Below are 21,972 nucleotides of genomic sequence, written 5' to 3'. Positions count from 1 at the left end.
AATTTGATAATAAGTTAAAGAGTCATTACAATAAAATAATCTTTGTATTAGCCAGGCCCGTCCCTGAGCATGGGCAGGAGGGGCGCATGCCCAAGGCCCAAGTATGAGAAGGGCCCTAATTATAGTAATATATTAGCACCTATTAAATTATATTTGATTAAATTCAAAAAAAAATTATAGTTGATTAAAAACGTTGGCATTAGATTCTTTCCAAATAAAAACCGTTGGAATCAGTTATTAAATAGTCTTTCTAAATTCCCTAATTTATCTCAGATTCTTTCCAAATTTCCTAATAAAAACTTTGGGCATCAATTCCCTAATTTATCTCAAAGTATTTCTATAATTATCTTTCTCACCTATCAATCCCAACAAAAATTTATAATTTATCTCTCCCTTTTTTTAATCACACTCCAATCCCAAAGAATATTAAACAGTAATATTATCCTACATCATCAGTTCATCTTCTCAATTCATCAGATTTTGCTTTACTCGGTCTTCAAAAGAAGTTTGGGAAAAACATATCAAAATCTTCCAATTTCAAGAATTTATACGCTAAACCTCGTTAAATGATGTGATTTTTAAATTTGGTTTTTCATTTTTCTGTTATCATGGTTTATATCGTAAAGAACATAAAATCTATTAGAGCTATTTCATAATTTATTAAAGGGTAAATTCCAAAAAAAAACCCTGTGGTTTGCGTCGTTAACCAAAAAACGGAAAATGGCTTAACGGTGTTAAAATGCTGACGTGGCACAGGGGTAAGGTTGGAAATTCAATTTTTTTTCCCATCTCTCTCTCTCTCTTCCTTCTTCTCCTTCTTCTTCTTCTTCTTCCTCTTCCTTCTTCTCCTTGTTCTTCTTCTTTTTCTTTTTCCTTTTTCTTCTTCTTCCTCCTTATTCTTCCTTTTTTTTTCTTTTTTTTAAGTTTCCGGAAATCTGGAAATTTCCAGATTTCCGGAAATTTTCCAGAAATCTGGAAATTTTCAGATTTCTGGATTCTGGAAAATTTCCAGATTTCTGGATTTCTGGATTCTGTGATTTGTCGAAAACCAACAGTTCCTAATTAACATAAAACACCAAAACGAGAAGGATCCATAAACTTCAAATAGATGAAGAAAGGGGAAAAACCTGTAGCTAACGTGTCTGATAGAAGCAGAGGAAGAAGAAAAGGAGTAATTGAGATTCCCATTGAGGTAATTTTCCTTGACACCAGCCGATTTCTCCATTATTAGGGTACACAAAATCAACTGCAGAAATCGTATCTTCGACGGAGAAAAAGCTACCGACGGTTAATTGAATCGAAGAAGAATTCTTCAGCAGCTTAAATTGGATTATTAGCTCCCCTAGTTCACGGCAAGTAGCTACTACAGAGACAGAGAAAAGGGGGATTTTTACACAGTAAAGAGAAGAAGAACAATGTTATTTTATTTATTTATAAATAGAATTTTTAGTTGGAAAATGAATTGAGTAATTTTATCAATCATAAGAAGAAGAAGAAGGAGAAGGAGAAGGAGAAGGAAGAAGGAAGAAGAAGAAGGAGGAAGAAGGAGGAGAGAGAGGGGAAAAAAAATAAAAAAATAAAAAAAAATTCGAATTTCCAACCTTACCCTTGTGCCACGTCAGCATTTTAACACCGTTAAGCCATTTTTCGTTTTTTGGTTAACGGCGTAAACCACAGTCTTTTTTTTTTTTGTAATAACAAACCACAAGGGTTTTTTTGGAAAAACATCAAACCACATGGTTTGTTTTTGGAATTTACCCTTTATTAAATTTAAGAAATTTACTTCTAGAAATGCTTATAGACATTATTTTGTATAAGAAATTGGATACTTAAAGCAATATAAAATGTTTTTATTAGATATTTTTGTTAAATGTAACAAGAAAAGTGTCATTTTTAAGTAATATTCTTTTATACAATTATTTTTTTATTTCCACTTATTTATTAGGGCCTCATTTGGTAATTCGCCCTCGGGCCTCTAAAATGCCAGGATCGGCCCTGGTATTAGCACTTAATAAGGAAAATTAGTATTTAATCCAATGGATTAATAAGAGGTTGTTATTGTTGCATTTGGAGTTAGAGCATTGGTCTTATCATCAATATTAATTGTTGAAAACAATGGAGATCTAGTTATCTATACTATATATAATTACCGAAGCAGAGAGAAATGAAAAGAAGTGTTTTAGAGGTCTTTTTGATGAGTTGTCAACGTAGTAAAAAATCAGATTAAAAATATTTAATTAATTAAAAATAACAAATTTATACTTATAATATATTAAATAATTGCCAGCCTATTAATTAAAATAATAAAAGAAAGCAAGAGTTACGGGAAGATGAAAAAACACAAAGCAAAGGAAATCCAAAAGTCACAAATAAACTTCTATATAAAGCATGATAGATAGTATTCCATCATTATATTCATTGGTCATGATATATAGTATTACATTTCTGAAGGTAAATATTCGATTTTTTTCATATGTTGTAGTTATTTTGTTCTCAATTATGTTGTTGTTTTATTTTTATTAAACAATAGTTGTTATAGTTTCATCTTTCAGATTCATTTCTGTTGTTACCTAGGTTCTATACCTCTCGCTATGTTATCCATGTTTTCTTTTTTATTTGTCTTTTTTTTTCAAAAGGATAGCTTCAATTGAAGAAATCCGACAGAAATAGAAGGTGCATGAACAACTAAAACCGGAAAATATAAAAGTGTCAAAAATTACAAGAAATTCTTATGTTTCTCAAGGTAATTATTCGATTTTTTTCATATATTGTAGTTATTTTTGTTCTCAACTGTGTTGTTGTTTTCTTTTTATTAAACAATAGTTGTTATAGTTTCATTTTTCAGAGATGAAATTCCATTTCTGTCGTTACCCAGGTTCCATACCTCTCGCTACATTATCCATGTTTTCTTTTTTATTTGTTTTTTTTTTCAAAATGACTAAAATAAAGATTTTGTAAATTTGCATTCTTTTTTAGTATATGTTCCTAGGTATTATCGTTTCGATTGCTAACTCTTAACTAAAATTTAGATTTTCGGCTTTATATGAACTCAATTTTTAGTTTTAATTGAAGTTAGATTAATTTTTCTAATTCGGAACATGTTGAAATCCACTCATTTTTTTAGTTTGAGTTTAGCTAATTGATATGGATTGTATTTTTTATTTTTATGCATTTTGGTACAAAATAGATATAAAGTTTCACACGATAGTTGTTCATTGAAGTTTGAGACATATTAAATAAAATATTAAAGAGATATTGGAATATTATACTTACAATGAAGTTTATTTCAATATAAATTATGTTATATTATTATTATTATCAAGAAGTTATTTTTTCCCAATTTTCTAGACAAGAAGATTGTAAGCGTCTAATACGCTTGATAAGATGTTTATTCTTGAAGAATGTGGATTATGCTAGATACGAATTCAAAATCAATGTAAATAAAAAGAAATTTTGATGCTCAAAATCCTAAAAATGTACATTAATTATGGATATTGAGATAATTGCTTTTGCAACATTGGCTTATATAATTTTTAACTATTATATTATGGTTCGTACAAAATTGTTAGTATTTCAAGAGTTTTTAACAGATGAAAATGAAATATGATCATAGGACAAATTATTGAAAAATATTAATTAAGAAAATATTATTATTTGAATCTCTTCAAATTCTCAAATGTTGAACATAATGGTTCTAATTAATATAATTAATTTCACATATTAATTATAAAACTTTTTTTAACTGAGTGGTTACAATTGCGATTTAATTCTATTTAACTAAAATTAATTTATGGACTTAATACTTCATTAAGAAAAAATAAAATGTTTAATTAATGGGCAAAAAATATTTTCACTCTCCTTTTTATACGCTTATGTCTCGACATTGTCTCTTATTTAAAAAAAAAAAAAACGAGAGGAAGATGGTTCTCTCCTAATTATCTTTTTCGTCCCTTCATTTTTTTTTTCAATTATTTTGTTTGTTTTTCTTACTTACAAAATTCAAGAATATATAATTATTAGAAAATATTAATGAAGTCAAATAAGTGATATCTACGAGTATGGCTGATATTCTATATAGTGAAAGAATGAAGAACAAATTGATCGAATGTCTTGATGAGATATTACGAGATGAAAATATGAGAAATCATCATCTTAAACTGATTCAATTAGATATATTGGGTTATTGTAGCAGAATGAATAATTGAATTCGAATACTTCGTGATCATGAAATTTCATCAACCAAAATAATTATCATCAAGATGAATTTGTGACTAATTCTTACGAATTTTATTTTTTTATATGTAACATATTGAATTGATAAAGTTTCTTCATATGCAACATTAGAAAAGTATTGATTGTAATAGTTTATAGAATAATATATTGATGTTGCTTCCATTTTAACATAGATTGTAATTCTTTTGTATCGTAGATATAATATTTAATTTTAATTATAGTTTAATTCAATTTTTGTTTAACCTATATTATAATTCTTTTGTATCATAAATATAATATTTAATTTTAATTATAGTTTAATTCAATTTTTGGTTTTTTATTATATTCTAATATATTTCTTAATTAATCTGCTATTTTATTATTATTGTTTCACAGAATATTTGGAATATGAAAATTTATTAAAATTCCTAAAAAGTACAAGTCATTGAATTTTTTAAAAATAAATAAAGCATTCATGTTTAGTTAAAATTCTATAAAAAAGTAGTCAATTATTTTTAAAACTAATTTAATTTGAATTATCATTAAAAAATATATATTAATTTCAAATATACATAAAATAGCATGATATAAAATTATTTAAAAGTAAATATGTCAATTTATTTATTTATCTAAATTATATAAAAGTTTCATACCCCGTGCATCGCACGGGTTTTCGACTAGTTGGACCTTTTTTTTTTGATAGAAATTGGGACGAGACAGAACTTGAGCGAGGTGATTACCCGGGGCCCAAGAACTGACAAACCCATAATATAATAAAAAAGAAAATGTGAGTGTTTGAACAAGAGGAGAGGAAGAAGAACAAACACGAAGAAAGGGAAAGGAGAAAAGTTTAGGGAAGGTCAAGAAAAATGCAAGTGAGAAATATTACAAATGTCATCATTGATAAACCTGTGGCAAAAAGCAGGAGCTGAAGGCCACCAATTGATCCCTGAGGAAGAGACTCCAAACTTTGCTAATGCATCAGCAACTCTATTTCCTTCCCTGAAGATGTGTGTAAAAAGAATGTTCATCCTAGAGCAAATGCTGAGACAATGCAACCACTCTTGACGAATACTCCAAGGAACATCCATGGAACGATGTCGAAGCAGATTAACTACGTACATAGAGTCTGACTCAACCCAAAGCTGATGCCAATCTTTCTCCCAAGAAAGTTCAATTGCGAAAATATCGGCTCTCAATTCAGCCAAATAAGCAAAAGAAGGAGGGGTAGAAAAAGCAAAACAACCTTTGGGAAAGCCACGATAGTTGCGAAAAATGCCTCCCGCTCCTGCCTCACCAGGAGTGCCAAAAGCAGAGCCGTCACTACACCATAGATGGTCTTTTGCAACCTAAAATACATGTGTTGCTTGAAATATGTTGCACTTTTTATGATTTTTTTGGATCTTTTGCAACATGGTTTATGGAATGTTGCAAAAGACATGTCAAACTCACATAACTTTCAAATTTTAGAACACTAATTATAAAGTGTTGCAAGAGATGTATCAAAATTGAAACACTTTTTATGTAAATAATTTTTCTTAATTCTATTAGATGCAAAACGACGTCGTTTTGTATATTTCAGGATAAAAAAATAATAAAAAATAAAATTATCTTAAGGGGGAAAACTTTTGTGTTCTGAAATTATGGAGGGAACAAATATTTTTTCCCCCTAAAATTTTAGTTTCCTTGTCCTTCTGTATATCTCACGATCAAAAAATCAAAACCTAAAAAGTACTATCGTAAGAACTTTCTCTCTCAAAGTTCTATTCTCTCTCAATGATACTCTCCATGGCTTGCCGTTTCTAAAATTTTGCAGCGACAGCCACTCCGTCCTTGCCGTTGAGGTTTTCATCAGGCCCTTCAGTTCTTCTCTCGAGGTAAGCTTTGATCTCCGCTTTGTTTTTTCAGCAATAGAACTTCTATAATGGTATTTTCACAATGGTTAAAAAAGCTTGGAGTTTCTGGAATTTAATTCAAAATTACCTTAATTCTTTTTACTTTAGTGAACATGTTCCATATGAATTTGGTACTTTGTGTTGATATGCAACCCAGAACTAATTTAAGGGAAAACCTTCTCCTAATTAGAGTTTAATCTATCCCTAAATTCGTAATTATTACCATTTAAATTTTATACTGAATGAAGTTATGGTTTCAAGACTTAATTGTATCCCTAATTTAGAAAGGTAGTAGCCACATGAAACAATCGGACTGAAAAGGTCATGATGATACGATGTTTAATCTAATGCCCAGTAAAACTGATGTGATATTGGTTATGAAAAAGAGATAATAACCAAATCAACAAGTTTTCCCGATCTATCTTAAGGAATTAATAGAATCAAATAACAAACATAAATTGGTGATAACAAACCAATCCCAAAGAATTAAAGACAATGAAAGGAGATTTGACCTTACACCTTCGAATAATTAAATTGGAACCTGAGTGTTTGGCGATTCACAAGTACCTTACCAAAATACTTGTTCACGATCAAGATAATATTGCAAGAATGATGACCCGGTCTCTCAAGCTCACAATAAAGAATTCAATCCCGGATTGAAAATAATTCCCAAAGGAAAAGAAGAACTTTTGTTCATAAAAATATTGATTTCTGATTGATGAAAATAATGAAGAATACAAGCCTTTATATAGGCTACAAAATAAACCTAAACCTAAACTAAAAAGAAAGTTGAATCCTAGTGCATCAAGGTAAAAGAAATCCTAATTAGACAAGGAAAAACATTAAATTCGTTTTTGTCCTTTAGAGCCCAATTTCAGCCCATTAATTAACATTATTTGGGCCTTTTAATTAGCTAGAAATAAGCCCAATCAAACCTATAAGGTTATAGCATTAATTTTAATGAGTCCCAATGGGTTTTGCACATGCCAAACACATGCAAGTCCAAAGCTTCTCTTAAAATATGATCAACCTTTTTACATATCACTATTATGGGCTTGGGCTTGGATACAACACAAAAACACACCATCTTTAATGACTTCGCTAGAATTCATTCCTTGTTTAAAGAAGCTCAAGATGAGTCCATTAAGCATTTGTTGGTCTTTCTTTGCACGATTCTTCGTCATAGGTCCAATTGACAGCTCCAATGGATCCCTCATGCTTCTACTAGGCTCCTTAACTCCAAGCTCCTTTGTTCCATGCTCTTGTGCTTTTGATATCACATCATTCCCTCTCTCTTGAAAAGGATTTGTCCTCAAATCTTCATCTCCTACATCAAACAAAGATAAATCAGCCACATTAAAAGTTGCATGCACACTATACTCACCTGGCAAGTCGAGCTTGTAGGCATTATCCCCAATTCGTGCGACTACTTGAAATGGACCATCGCCTCTAGGATGTAGCTTTGATTTTCTCTGAGGGGGGAACCTTTCCTTGCGCATATGCAACCACACCCAATCACCGGGTTCAAATAGAACACATTGTCGACCCTTGTTAGCTTGCTTTGCATAATGCTCATTCTTCTTCTCCAGTTGTTGTTTCACTTGTTCATGTAACTTAAGCACCATTTCTGCCTTTTTCTTTCCATCTAAACTTTTCCTTTCATCAACAGGCAAAGGGATCAAGTCTAATGGTGTCAAAGGATTAAAACCATAAACAATTTCAAATGGTGAGAAGTTAGTAGATGAATGTATAGCCCTATTATAAGCGAACTCAATAAATGGTAGGCATTCTTCCCATGACTTAAGATTCTTTTGAATAACTGCCCTAAGAAGTTGTCCTAAAGTTCTATTTACTACTTCGGTTTGACCATCAGTTTGAGGGTGACAAGAAGTAGAAAACAACAGTTTAGTCCCCAATTTATTCCACAAAGTCTTCCAAAAATAGCTTAAAAACTTAGGATCTCTATCACTAACTATACTCTTTGGCATCCCATGCAGACGAACAACCTCTCTAAAGAACAAGTTAGCAATATTAATAGCATCATCAGTTTTATGGCATGGTATGAAATGTGCCATCTTAGAAAAGCGATCTACAACCACAAATATGGAATCATTACCTCTCTTAGACCTAGGTAAAGCCATCACAAAATCCATGGATATAGCAGTCCAAGGTTCATTCGGCACAGGTAATGGAGTGTATAAACCATGAGGCATAACTCTAGACTTAGCTTTCTTACAATTAATACAACTAGCACATATTCTTTCCACATCACGTTTCATATGAGGCCAAAAGAAATGTTCAGAAATCATGTCCAAAGTCTTAGCAACCCCAAAATGCCCCATCAAGCCTCCACCGTGGGCTTCCCTCACAAGAAATTCTCTATGTGAACATTTAGGCATGCATAATCGATTATCTCTAAATAAGTAGCCCTCATGTCTATAAAATTTTCCAAAAGCAGTAAGTTCACAAGCTTTATAAATAGATGCAAAGTCTAGATCATCAACATATAATTCTTTGATATACTCAAATCCTAAACACTTAGCATGCATCACATTCAATAAGCTAACTCTCCTACTTAATGCATCAGCAACTACGTTTTCCTTCCCTTGCTTATACTTAATCACATAAGGAAACGTCTCTATAAATTCCACCCACTTGGCATGTCTTCGGTTCAATTTTTGTTGACCCTTAAGATGTTTCAAGGATTCATGATCGGTGTGGATCACAAACTCTTTAGGCCATAAATAATGTTGCCACATTTGCAAAGCCCTAACTAATGCATAGAGTTCTTTATCATAAGTGGGATAGTTTAAGGTTGCACCACTAAGTTTTTCACTAAAGAAGGCTATAGGTCGACCCTCTTGCATTAAAACAGCACCAATCCCTACTCCCGACGCATCACACTCAATTTCAAACGATTTATCAAAGTTTGGAAGTGCTAAAACGGGGGCAGAAGTTAGTCTTGCCTTAAGCATCTCAAAAGCATCCTCTTGTGCTTTGCCCCACTTAAAGCCAACATTCTTTTTTATTACCTCGGTTAGTGGTGCGGCAATGGTACTGAAGTTCTTCACAAACCTCCTATAGAAACTCGCCAAGCCATGAAAGCTCCTCACCTCGGTAACTGAATTTGGCGTTGGCCACTCTTGAATGGCTTTCACCTTTTCAATATCAACAGAAACTCCTTGTGCTGAAACAATAAAACCCAAAAACACAACTTTCTCCATGCAAAATGAGCACTTAGAAAGGTTAGCGTATAATTTCTGTTCTCTCAAAACATCTAATACAACCTTAACATGTTCTATGTGTTCTGCCTCAGATTTAGAATAGATAAGAATGTCATCAAAATAAACAACAACAAATTTACCTATAAACTCTCTCAAAACATGATTCATTAATCTCATGAAAGTACTAGGTGCATTTGTTAAACCGAAAGGCATAACTAACCACTCATATAAACCATGCTTAGTCTTAAAAGCCGTTTTCCATTCATCTCCTAATGACATGCGAATCTGATGGTACCCACTCTTAAGATCTATTTTAGTGAAAATAACAGCCCCATTTAATTCATCCAACATATCATCTAACCTAGGGATAGGATGACGATACTTTACCGTGATTTTATTGACGGCTCTACAATCGATGCACATCCGCCAAGTTCCATCTTTCTTTGGTACTAGGATGACTGGTACAGCACACGGACTCATAGATTCACGAATCAACCCTTTTGCCATTAGTTCCTCGACTTGCCTTTGTAGTTCTTTTGTCTCCTCAGGGTTACTTCTATAGGCTGGTCGATTTGGAATTTGTGCTCCGGGAACAAAGTCAATTTGATGCTCAATTCCTCGAATCGGGGGTAACTTATTAGGCATCTCTTCGGGGAATAAATCCTTGAATTCCTGCAAAAGAGGGGAAATACTAGAAGGAAGGTTAGACTGACTTACAGAAGATAAACAAAAACTCTTACAATAAAATAATAATAAATTTTTGTTTTCAAAATCAGCTTGCTTTACATCCCTCAATTTAGCATATAAAGATAGATTTTGGCTTTTGTTAATGCTCCTCTCTTTTTCTCTCCTCTCACCCTCATTTCTCGACCTCACTAATGCCTTTTCACTCACCTCTTCTCTCTTCACACCCTCACTGATTTTATCACTCTTATTTTCTCTCGCCTTAACCTTTTCCCTTCTCACAGATTGTTCTTGTAACATTCTTTGCATGTAGAGCTGATCTTCAAACACTTCAGCAGGTGATAAAGGTGGCAAAATATACTTCTTCCCATCCTTAGCAATAGTAAATTTATTTGTTCGACCATGATGTAGTGCTGATCGATCGAATTGCCAAGGCCTCCCCAATAACACATGACATGCTTGCATAGGTACTACATCACATAATACCTCATCAGAAAAAGAACCAATAGAAAAGTTCAGAAGCACCTGTTTAGTAACTTTGAGTTCGTTACTATCATTCAACCATTGTAACCGATAAGGATTGGGATGTGGAATTGTTGATATCCCTAATCGGCTTGCTAACACATTGCTTACCACGTTGCAACAACTTCCTCCATCAATAATTAGTAAGCATGTTTTTCCAAGTATGTTGCAATGAGCATGAAAGATGTGCTCTCGTTGCTCAATGTCACCACTCACTCCCATCTTCAATGTTCTACGAGTGACTAAGTTAACTCCATGTCCTCCTTTACTATCCACCTCTTCTATATCACTACAATCTTCTAAGGTGGGCATATCATCTGATTCATGTTCGGACTCACTTTCGGATATTAACTCACCATGCTTCATAACCATCGCCTTTTGATTCGAACACTCTCTTGCATAGTGCCCTCTCCCTTGGCACTTAAAACACACAATTTCACGAGTTCTTGTGGGTTTTTCAGTAGTTTTGTATTTTGGAGTAGTTCCACCAATTTGCAACTTCCCAAATGCTTTTGAATCAACCTGAGGCGTTTGGTCACTTTTAGAGCTAAATTCAGATTTAGTTTTGAAATTACCTCTTGGATCTGACTTCCATGGAGTGGAAGTAGTGCCTTTGAACTTTGATCTCCCTTTCTCAACCTCTTGAAGTTGTCTCTCAATTTTTATCGCTTTATGGAGCATCTCGTCCATGTGGAAATAAGTTTGTAGCTCAAGAGGGTTGCGAATCTCCCTCTTCATTCCCATGAGAAATCTAACCATGGTAGCTTCCTCATCTTCTTGTATATCAGCTCGGATTAGTGCCATCTCCAATTGTTTGTGATAATCTTCAACAGATTGGTTACCTTGAGACATGGATTGGAGTTCTTTCAACAACTCCTTATAATAGTGAGCCGGCACAAATCTCTTTTTCATGACCTTCTTCAATTCACCCCATGTTCTTATGGGTTCATCACCATCTCTTTTTCTTGTGCGCTTTAATTGGTCCCACCAAACAGCCGCATATTCAGTTAGTTCGGATACTACAAGTTTCACCTTCTTCTCCTCGGAATACTCATGTATGTCAAAGATTGTTTCAACCTTTCGTACCCAATCAAGATACGCCTCTGGGTCACTAGCTCCTCGAAAAGTAGGCATTTTAAGTTTGATAGCATTAAGATTACTATCTTTTCGATCGTTACCCCTTTTTCGGTATCCAAACTGCTCCTCCTCTTCAGACTCGGATAGTTCATCATCAAAATTCAATCTCCCGCGTCCTCCTTTCTTTTGGCTTGATTTCTTTTGGTTTGAAACCAAATCAGCCACAATAGCCCCTAACCTCTTCATCTCACCTACAATAGCTTGTTGCCATTCTTTAGAATCAACATCGTTAACGTTGTCCTTTTTAGGTTCGTTAGACATGACAAAATATATAAAGAATGAAAAAAAAGTGAAATCTAGTCTAAAGCAAGAAAAGAAGAAAAAGAAAGTAAAAGAAGTACCTCACAACCGGTTCAATCACTCTTTTATATTATCTTGATAGATCACAAGGATTATCTCGGGTAATATAAATGCCAATGAAGCAAAAGAATGACAAAATAAAGTAGAGCAGAAACTAGAAGCAAAGAAGACTAATATTGTAACGATAACCAAAGTTTAGCACACTAAGAATAGAATAAAAGACGATTTTCGAAGAAGAGACAAATGTTTGAAAGAAATTTTAAGAATGTGTGTTTAGCATGCAAATTCTAGAAAACTTGTAACTTTAGTACAAACAATGAGCCGATTTTTTTTTTTTTTTTTCCTTTTTTTTTTCTTTTTTTTTCCTTTTTTTTTTCTTTTTTTTTTTCCCTTTTTTTTTTAAACTAGATTGGAATTGATTAACAAATTAAACTTGCACTAATGATTTAGCATGCAAAAAAAAATTGAAGAAATTCACACACATAAATGGGTTTGGCTAGTAAGAATAGAATCCAAAAATAATCAGTTCGCTACAACTAAGAACCTAAATAACTAGATGCAAAGATATGAGGAACTCGATCAATAATTAAAGACTCTAGATTGGGGTAATTTTTTTTTTTTTTTTTTTAATTTCGACAAACAAAACAAAAACAACAAATTCCTTAAGAGCCAAAGCTCTGATACCAATTGATGTGATATTGGTTATGAAAAAGAGATAATAACCAAATCAACAAGTTTTCCCGATCTATCTTAAGGAATTAATAGAATCAAATAACAAACATAAATTGGTGATAACAAACCAATCCCAAAGAATTAAAGACAATGAAAGGAGATTTGACCTTACACCTTCGAATAATTAAATTGGAACCTGAGTGTTTGGCGATTCACAAGTACCTTACCAAAATACTTGTTCACGATCAAGATAATATTGCAAGAATGATGACCCGGTCTCTCAAGCTCACAATAAAGAATTCAATCCCGGATTGAAAATAATTCCCAAAGGAAAAGAAGAACTTTTGTTCATAAAAATATTGATTTCTGATTGATGAAAATAATGAAGAATACAAGCCTTTATATAGGCTACAAAATAAACCTAAACCTAAACTAAAAAGAAAGTTGAATCCTAGTGCATCAAGGTAAAAGAAATCCTAATTAGACAAGGAAAAACATTAAATTCGTTTTTGTCCTTTAGAGCCCAATTTCAGCCCATTAATTAACATTATTTGGGCCTTTTAATTAGCTAGAAATAAGCCCAATCAAACCTATAAGGTTATAGCATTAATTTTAATGAGTCCCAATGGGTTTTGCACATGCCAAACACATGCAAGTCCAAAGCTTCTCTTAAAATATGATCAACCTTTTTACATATCACTATTATGGGCTTGGGCTTGGATACAACACAAAAACACACCATCTTTAATGACTTCGCTAGAATTCATTCCTTGTTTAAAGAAGCTCAAGATGAGTCCATTAAGCATTTGTTGGTCTTTCTTTGCACGATTCTTCGTCATAGGTCCAATTGACAGCTCCAATGTATCCCTCATGCTTCTACTAGGCTCCTTAACTCCAAGCTCCTTTGTTCCATGCTCTTGTGCTTTTGATATCACATCAAAAACTCTTAGACAATGAGTAATCAGTTTGGGTGGGGAAGTAAACTAGCATTGAAAGGCCCCAGTTCAAGAGATAGACCACTGAAATTTGAAATGTTCTTGTTCCACACTGCTTTCTTTTTGTTGAAACTTTACCAAATTCTGACTCATACTCCTATTTTTGTTCCTTGCGTGTTGCCTTTTCAATTTTTTTTATTAATAGTAGTAATTTCGGTAATGTATGGGAGATTTACTTTCTGTGGAATGATATATTAAATAGTTTTTCAAATTAGTCATGATAGATCATATTCGAAGCTGGGAATGAAATAGGAAAAATGGAGAAGTATGCTGTTCCTTTTATCTTCACTAGTCAAGGCTCTATAAATGATTGTTTCTTGCACAATTTTAATGTAACTGAATCTTTGTAGTTTCTATAATCTCGTCTTCTTTGTCAGTGACATAACTGGATTGGGAACTCCAACATAAAAAAAAATATATTGTTGTTGCTATTATAGCACCTATTTTTGGATGCTACGATGATCTAAGTTTTAAATGTCCTAGCATGTAATCATTGTTGAGGAGACTTGATCCTTTTCATGTTGGTTGCACTTGGCCTCTAAAAGGCAGTACTACTTAAACTTTTTGCCCATAATTTTGAAATTTGATTCTTTAGAGAGGTTGACCTGGACATGAGAGCTTTTCCTTTCTTTAGGTCAGGCTGTTGGCTAGAATACTCACTTACTTGAACTTTCCTGTTGGTTCTGAGTTCTTCTGCTGATGATTTTTCTCCTGTCCTTACTCACGGAGCATATGTGAAATATCTGTGATAGCATATTAAACATCAATCTAAGGATAGACCAATAATGGACCGTAGGTCCTTTGTGCAGATGTATTTACAACTTATTAGGTTTCCTTTTCTACAAGAGATAAAAAAATTCCTGAAAATTTCACTTGCATATATCATATTTTTAGAATTAATGAGCGAGTTTATGAAAATCAGTAAGAGGATGAAAGTGAATATCAGTTGTGATGCATGTCCACATCCAAGTGGACAGGACAGACTCAAGAAGAAAGCCTTCCATTCCTTCACCATTTGAACACTTTAGCCTTTGAAGGAAACCTTTTTTGTTGAAATCAATGATCTGTGCATGGCAACTTGTGTAGGGATCAATAAAACCGTAGATCAAATCAAACAACTCAAATGGAAGTCTTCTTCATTCTTGTAGCTTTTACTCATGTTTCAGCTTTCCTAGCATGTTTTCTGGCCACTGATACTGTAGAAGCTTAAATATGTACTATGAATTTTTTCTTCACTTCGAGCAGTAGAAGTTTACATAATCTCTAAAGTGGCTGTGGTTTTTGTATTTTTATTGGAAAAAACATGAAAAGTTCCTGGGCATTATTAATTAACATTTTGATATGCATAAGTCTGTTGTCGGTTGAATATGCTTTCACCATGTTTGCTTACTGTGCTTTAACAGTGAATTGTAAGATGCTGACTTGTCAACTCTGAATATCTTTACCTCCGCATACTGCATTTGAGCATGTAGAGATGACATGGAGATGCACGGTTATGGTTCTGGTTAATGTTCATTTTAGTTTCTCATAAATCTTATATCAGGATAATTACATATAATAAGTATGCAAGGGGATGATCTTTTCCAGGATGTGGCTTTCTTTTGTTATTGTATTCTTTAGCACTGTCATTCTTTTTTCTCTTATAATTCACCCTAATATGTTGTTTGGCCTTTCTGAAATAACTATGCATGTTGCAGAAAGTGGCAACACGCCTAATTTTTGGACATGAGACGCTGGTTGTTGATTCAGATGAGAGAACTAAGAAGATAAGAAAATTCAATGAGTCTGCTTGGAAATGCATTTACTTCCTTTCAGCAGAGGTTATAGTTTTGACTGTTACTTGCAATGAGCCTTGGTTCACTAACTCAATTTATTTTTGGGTGGGACCCGGAAATCAAGTCTGGCCGGACCAAAAAATGACATAAGATTTTCGAATTATTGTTAGGAGCTGCCATTGTATGAATCACCAATTTTGTTTGATTTAATTATCCATATATTGATTGTTTTTTGGAGCAATATGCAGATGTCAGATAATGAATTCTGCAGTTATATGAAATGAATTGCAGGTTAAAATTGAAAGCAGTATACATGTATGCTGCTGGATTTTACACTTACTCCATATTTGCACTGATATTCTGGGAAACAAGGCGTTCGGACTTTGGGGTGTCAATGAGTCACCATGTTGCGACTGTTATTCTCATTGTGCTGTCCTACATATTGAGGTGTGTTGTAATCAAGTTCCTTTTTTTTGCTCACAAGTATATTGTTAATCACCAGCATAAGAGATGGGTGTTTTGTTGGTTTTACCTGTTGCAAACAAGTGAAGTCATAACTATATCATCTACATGAAAATATGATGCTATGGAAATTGTTTTCTAGGGCTTGTTAATAGCTGTAGTCCGATGTATGTATCATACAAGGATCACTATCGAAGTTCTCATGCATCTTCCAACTTTGTCTCTTGCTTGCAGGTTTGCTCGCATTGGTTCAGTTGTTTTAGCTCTTCATGATGCTAGTGACATATTTTTGGAAATAACAAAGATGTCCAAATACAGTGGTGCTGAAGCGATGGCTAGCTTTGCATTCATTCTTTTTGTTTTATCTTGGATCATCCTGCGGCTCATTTACTATCCATTCTGGATTCTTTGGAGTACAAGGTTTGTGGACGGTGATGCATATGTTATTTCCACTATCGAACGTTTTTTTCTCTTTACCCTTAAATTGTTCTTGTTCATAAAAATAAAATCTGATTTATCAGCATATGAAAACCAAACAATCAACTAAAAAAGTAAGGACTACTGATTAAATGTGCTGATTGGGGAAGCTAATATGCTCCACATATGATATTATTATTGATGTGTTAACTACATTAATTGTCTTGCTTTTTGATACATCCGTGGCAGAAACCCGTTTTGTTAATCTTATAGTAAATATGGACCTTCTCCCAAAACAACCCATCCCCTACCTTCTATGATATCCTGTACATGTACAGTTTTGCTCACACAGAAGGATTACCATTTTGCTTACCTTATTTGGCATACATTCCAGGTGATGGAAGATTGAATATGCGTTTTTGTATTAGGATGTATACATGAGCTAATGTATTATGAGATTTTGTTTAATATCCTTCTTGTTTAAAGTTACCTGACTCTTTGATTTTTTCATATTCTTCATAGTTATTTAATGATTTATCAAATATTCTCTTAATTTTCTTTGCTTCAATTGCAGTTATGGAGTTATCCAGATGTTGGACAAGTATTGATTTATTTAGTTTCCTTGTCCTTCTGTATATCTCACGATCAAAAAATCAAAACCTAAAAAATACTATCGTAAGAACTCTCTCTCAAAGTTCTGTTCTCTCTCAATGATACTCTCCATGGCTTGCCGTTTCTAAAAGTTTGCAGAGACAGCCACTCCATCCTTGCTGTTGAGGTTTTCGGTTATCAGGCCCTTAAGTTCTTCTCTCGAGGTAAGCTTTGATCTCCGCTTTGTTATCTGTCCTGGCTCTGTTTCAGCTAATTAATCATGTTAACTTGATGTTATGCATCAATGGAGACTATATTCAATAATTGCTAGTGTCAATGTCATTAATAATTTTGATAATTATTTATTTCTTATTTTACTTGTTAATTATCGCATGACTATTCCTATTTTATCACACTGTTTCATTCTCATCCATAACCTTCACTCATCACTATTTTTACTTTTGTGTAACTATTTAGCTGGTCAATGACTTAAACCTCATCCATTGTCTTTTCTTTATTTTTCTACCTATTTCTTTCTTGTATTATATTTTTTGGATTGATCTTAAAGAAAGCGAACCGTTTTCTCGGTTGCTTCTATGACTATATTGTATCTACTTCTATTTTCTTGTTTTTCTACTACAGCTTGGTCTTTCTTTTCTACTAATTACAATTTTGGATTTAGAGAATCTCCTTTATAGACTTGTATTTATGGTGAATGAATGCAAGAGTGTTGTTGATTTTATAGTGTGATTGGATTGTAATTATAACAATTAATCATGACTTCTATATACAAGTTCCTAAGAATTTCAATAAAAAAAAAGATAAGGTACCAATATAGGCTTATGATTTTTGGAGAAGTATCAATTTAGACTCCACATACAAAATAAAATATAGGATTAACGTTTAAGAAAGGTATCATTTTACAACTGTTGAAATTAGTTGAAATTTGAATGAAATGGCACTTGTATGAATGCAAATATTAACAAGTGTTTTAGTGTGGTGTGGTGTGTGACAGTTGTTATTTCTGCGAATTGCTGAGATTGTTATTCCAATTTATGTGATGGTGAGAGTTGTAGCTGTTATCCAGCGTAGACGCTTTCAACAGGTAAATTCTTGACACTCACAGTATGCAAATCAGTAATCATCATTTTTTACAGTCCTCAATGTTATTGAGGATTGTGTATATATTTGTTTGATTAGGAACCCCCACCCTCAGATGATGAAGAAGCTGAGCATCCGAGCCTGCAGGAATTGAAGGAACAATCAACTGGAAATGTTTCTGATGCCTATGTAGAGGAATTAACAAAGATAAAAAAACCAATTGCAAGGAGAAATGGAGGAGAAAGTTATCCAACTTGAAGAAGCAATGGAGGAGAAAATGAAACAAATGGACCAGAAAGTGAGGAAGAGCTCGACATTATTCATAAACAAATTGGTAGAAGTTAATCTCAATCTCAACATTGATATTGAGGATATATATGGTGGCATTCAAATGAAAATGAGAATGACACTGTCTTTTCTAAGGAGTTTGAAGGATAGGTTACATTATGACTTTATTATACTTTTTATTATATGTTTTGGATCATTTGAGAATTTTAAATTTCATTGTTAACATATTGACCTATTATGGATTTGTAATTGCAATTAAGGGTTTTTTTATGCTATTATTTAAATTCAAAATTTCTTTTAATTTTTTTCGTGTTGCACGAGTTAAAGATTATGTTGCATATATTACAGTGTTACATTAAAAACTGTTAAAATTTCAAACACAAAGCGTTAACATAATATAAAAGAGTTGCTAAAAAAATGTTATTAAAAAGTGTTAAATTAAAGAGTTGCTCAAAAAGTGTTAAATTAAAAAATGTTGCAAATTGTATATGAAAGAGTTGCAACTAAAAATCAATGTTGCATAAAAACTTGTTGCAAGAAAGTTCAAAAGTGTTGCTTATAATTTTATTTGATAAAAGTGTTACCTGTTCAACGATATAGGCAATGCTTTCATTTAAGTTGCTATAGGATAGGAAAGTGTTGCCACAGATACGTGTAGCAACATTTGTATCGATGTTGCTAAAAATGTGAAAAACTGTTGCTTAAGACATCTTTAGCAACGTGCAAAAAAGCAACTCTCTTTTCTGACAAAAACTGTTGCCAAAACTTCTTTAGCAACACAATAACGACTTTAGCCAACACTTGCTTGGTGTTGCAACAAACCATCTATGGTGTAGTGGGCCACATTGACTTTAACCCAGCCCGGAGGAGGTTTAAGCCAATGGACTGGAATAATGTTGGGAGCAGGAGGCGGCCTAGGAGAAGCCAGAAGGCGAGATAAGATAGCAGCATCTCTTCGAGAAGAGCAAAAACCTTTAGAAGTGGCCAAGGCCTCTCGAATCATTCGAAAGAGAGCGATCTTCGAGTGCTGAATAGAAGGAGAAACTTCCTTAAAGATTGCTTCATTCCTGAAATGCCAGATTAACCAGATGCAAGTGACAACGGCAACACGCCAGATCATCAACACCTGTGAGCTAAAGTGAGTGCTACGAAGTGTGCTGAAGAAGTGGATGAAGGAGGCAAAGAGCAGTCAAAATGAATCTCAAGGGTCCTCCAAAGAGAATCTGCAAAAGAACAACTAATGAATAAGTGGTTAATGGACTCAGCATCCCTACCACATAGAGCACAACGAGAGGCAATGGAGAAACCAAGACGCTGCAGGAGGTCATGAGTTGGAACCCGTCCATGCAAAACTCTCTAGAAAGTGAAGGAACGAGAAGGGGGAGTCTGAGCATTCCAAACAAATTTATACCAGTCCACCGAGGAGGAACTAGGAATGAGAACCGAATAGTACTCTTTGGCAGAGAAAATACCCTTCGTAGAGGGCTGCCAAGCGCAGAAGTCAATATCATCTCTACCCCGGTGAATAGATCGAATACTGTCTTGAACAGCCGAAGGTAGAGTGCATAAGTCAAGCCACTCTGAATTTACCAAAAAATTATCCACAGAATTATAGCGAGAACGCTTATCCTGAAGATCAAGACCCAATCTGTCCGCCACCGATGGTACGATCCACCTATCTGTCCAGAAATTAAGCGATGAAGACTGACCAATCCACCAAAAGGTTTGGTCCCAAATAGAAGAATAAACAAACTTACAAGAAGACCAGATCGAGGAAGGAGCAATGGTAGCTTTAGGCAAACCAGAGACAGCCATAAATCTAGACTTCAATAGAGAAAGAGCTAGATTGGTACCTTGAATCAATTCCCAACACATCTTACCCAAAAGTGCCTGGTTAAAGATCCTAAAGTCCTTAATGCCCAAACCACCCCCTTCCAAACTTTTGCAACAAGTCTGCCAGGGCACCGTGATTAGCTTCCTCTGATCAATACAACTCGTCCAAAGGAAGTTCCTAATACTTCTATTGAGCTTATTCAACAATCCCACTGGCCATTTATAGATCAAGAATGAGTGAACCAGAGAACCAGTAATAGCAGACTTAATAAGAGTTAAACGCCCTGCAAAGGAGAGAGAGCTACCTTTCCACTTGCTAAATTGAGAGAGAAACTTGTCAGTAAGACTGCTGAGATGACGAGCCCTTGGAGCTCCTTTGAATAGAGGGACTCCTAAGTAATTAAAAGGGAGGGACTCCAAACGGATGCCAAGACATTGAGCAAGACGAACCCTCCTTGGAGGACTCACCTGAGAACCAAAAAAGATAGCAGATTTGTCCCAACTGACCTGTTGACCGGAGATCTGACCATAGAGCATGAAAAAATCCTTAAGAGCATGCAAGTTGCTTAAGGATGCCACTCCAAAAATGAGCATGTCATCAGCAAAGAGAAGATGAGAGGGAAAGGAATTTCCTCCAGAATAATACATGGGAGAATAAGTACCTTCCCTCACCATCTTAGCAAGCCAACGAGAGAAAAAATCCTCAGCAATGTCAAACAGAAGAGGAGAGAGGGGGTCCCCTTGTCTAACCCCTCTAGAACAAGAAAAGTAACCCTTTGGAGAACCATTAATCATCACAGAAATACGAGAAGATGCCAGAATGTTTAGGATCCAATCCCTGAAAGTGAGAGAAAAACCAAAGGAATCCAACACAGCCAAGAGGAAGTTCCAATCTAAAGTATCAAATGCCTTACGAATATCAATTTTTAAGGCCATGTGTCCACCAAAACGTTTTCTGTCAAGCATATTAACTCCCTCAGAAGCTAAGGCAATGCACTGATGAATGCTTCTACCTTTAAGGAAACCATACTGGTTGGGAGAGACAATCCTTGCTGCAATAACTGCAAGGCGATCAGCAAGAATTTTTGAGATGATTTTAAAACCAAAGTTACTCATCACAATTGGACGAAAATTCTCAATTCTGTCAGCTTCAGCAACTTTAGGAATTAGAGCCATAATACTAGAGTTTAAACCAGGTAGGATGCAACCATGATCAAAGAAAGCCTGAACCATATTGCAAACATCCTTCCCCACAATATCCCAAAAGAATCGATAAAAAATTCCCCCAAAACCATCAGGGCCAGGGGCACTATCAGGATCCATGGAAAAGACTGTGTCTTTAATAGTTTCAATGGAAGGTTTAGAAGTTAATTCCTCATTTTCCAAAGAAGTTACTAAGTTGGGAATTACCTCATTAATTGAAGAGAGATCAACATGCTCCCTAGAACTACGAAAGAGATTAGAGAAATATTCAATTATATGATCAGATAATCTAACCGTGTTAGAAGTGGGACCCTCATCACCGATCCTCAAGTGATGAATGCCGGCCCATGTCTTCCGAACTCTAGCAGACCTTTGGAAAAAACTAGTGTTTCGATCCCCCTCTTTAAGCCACTTAACACGGCTTTGCTCTCTGTACATCATCTCCTGCCGAAGAAGCTGTAAATCAAGGTTGGAACAGGCGGTAGAAGCAGCATTACTCAATTCCGGAGAATCACCATGTTCTGAAATTTGATTTTGAATATCGGCAAGATGAACTTCAGCCAGGTGGATATTAGAATCAATTCTGCCAAACACGTTTTTATTCCAATCCCTGAGAATAGGTCTGAGGGTGCGAAGTTTATGACATAATAGTTGAGCAGGA

General features: G+C 34.3%; 1 protein-coding gene across 1 annotated transcript; it reads left to right on the top strand.

Annotated features, from left to right (window-relative positions):
• The first annotated feature begins 5,963 nt into the window (after window positions 1-5,963).
• On the top strand, window positions 5,964-18,461 carry LOC136230682 (ceramide synthase 1 LOH3-like). The gene is made up of 7 exons (XM_066019840.1): window positions 5,964-6,089; window positions 15,339-15,461; window positions 15,708-15,863; window positions 16,113-16,298; window positions 16,870-17,110; window positions 17,902-17,991; window positions 18,087-18,461. Exons 2-5 carry the CDS (start codon window positions 15,421-15,423, stop codon window positions 16,901-16,903), a joined length of 417 nt encoding a protein of 138 aa, XP_065875912.1. The 5' UTR covers window positions 5,964-6,089; window positions 15,339-15,420; the 3' UTR covers window positions 16,904-17,110; window positions 17,902-17,991; window positions 18,087-18,461.
• The last annotated feature ends 3,511 nt before the right edge of the window (window positions 18,462-21,972 follow it).

This window comes from Euphorbia lathyris, chromosome 5, assembly GCF_963576675.1.
Source record: "Euphorbia lathyris chromosome 5, ddEupLath1.1, whole genome shotgun sequence".
NCBI classification, from domain to species: Eukaryota; Viridiplantae; Streptophyta; class Magnoliopsida; order Malpighiales; family Euphorbiaceae; genus Euphorbia; species Euphorbia lathyris.
Note: the sequence above shows the minus strand (reverse complement) of the source record. Positions and strands in the feature narration are given on the sequence as shown.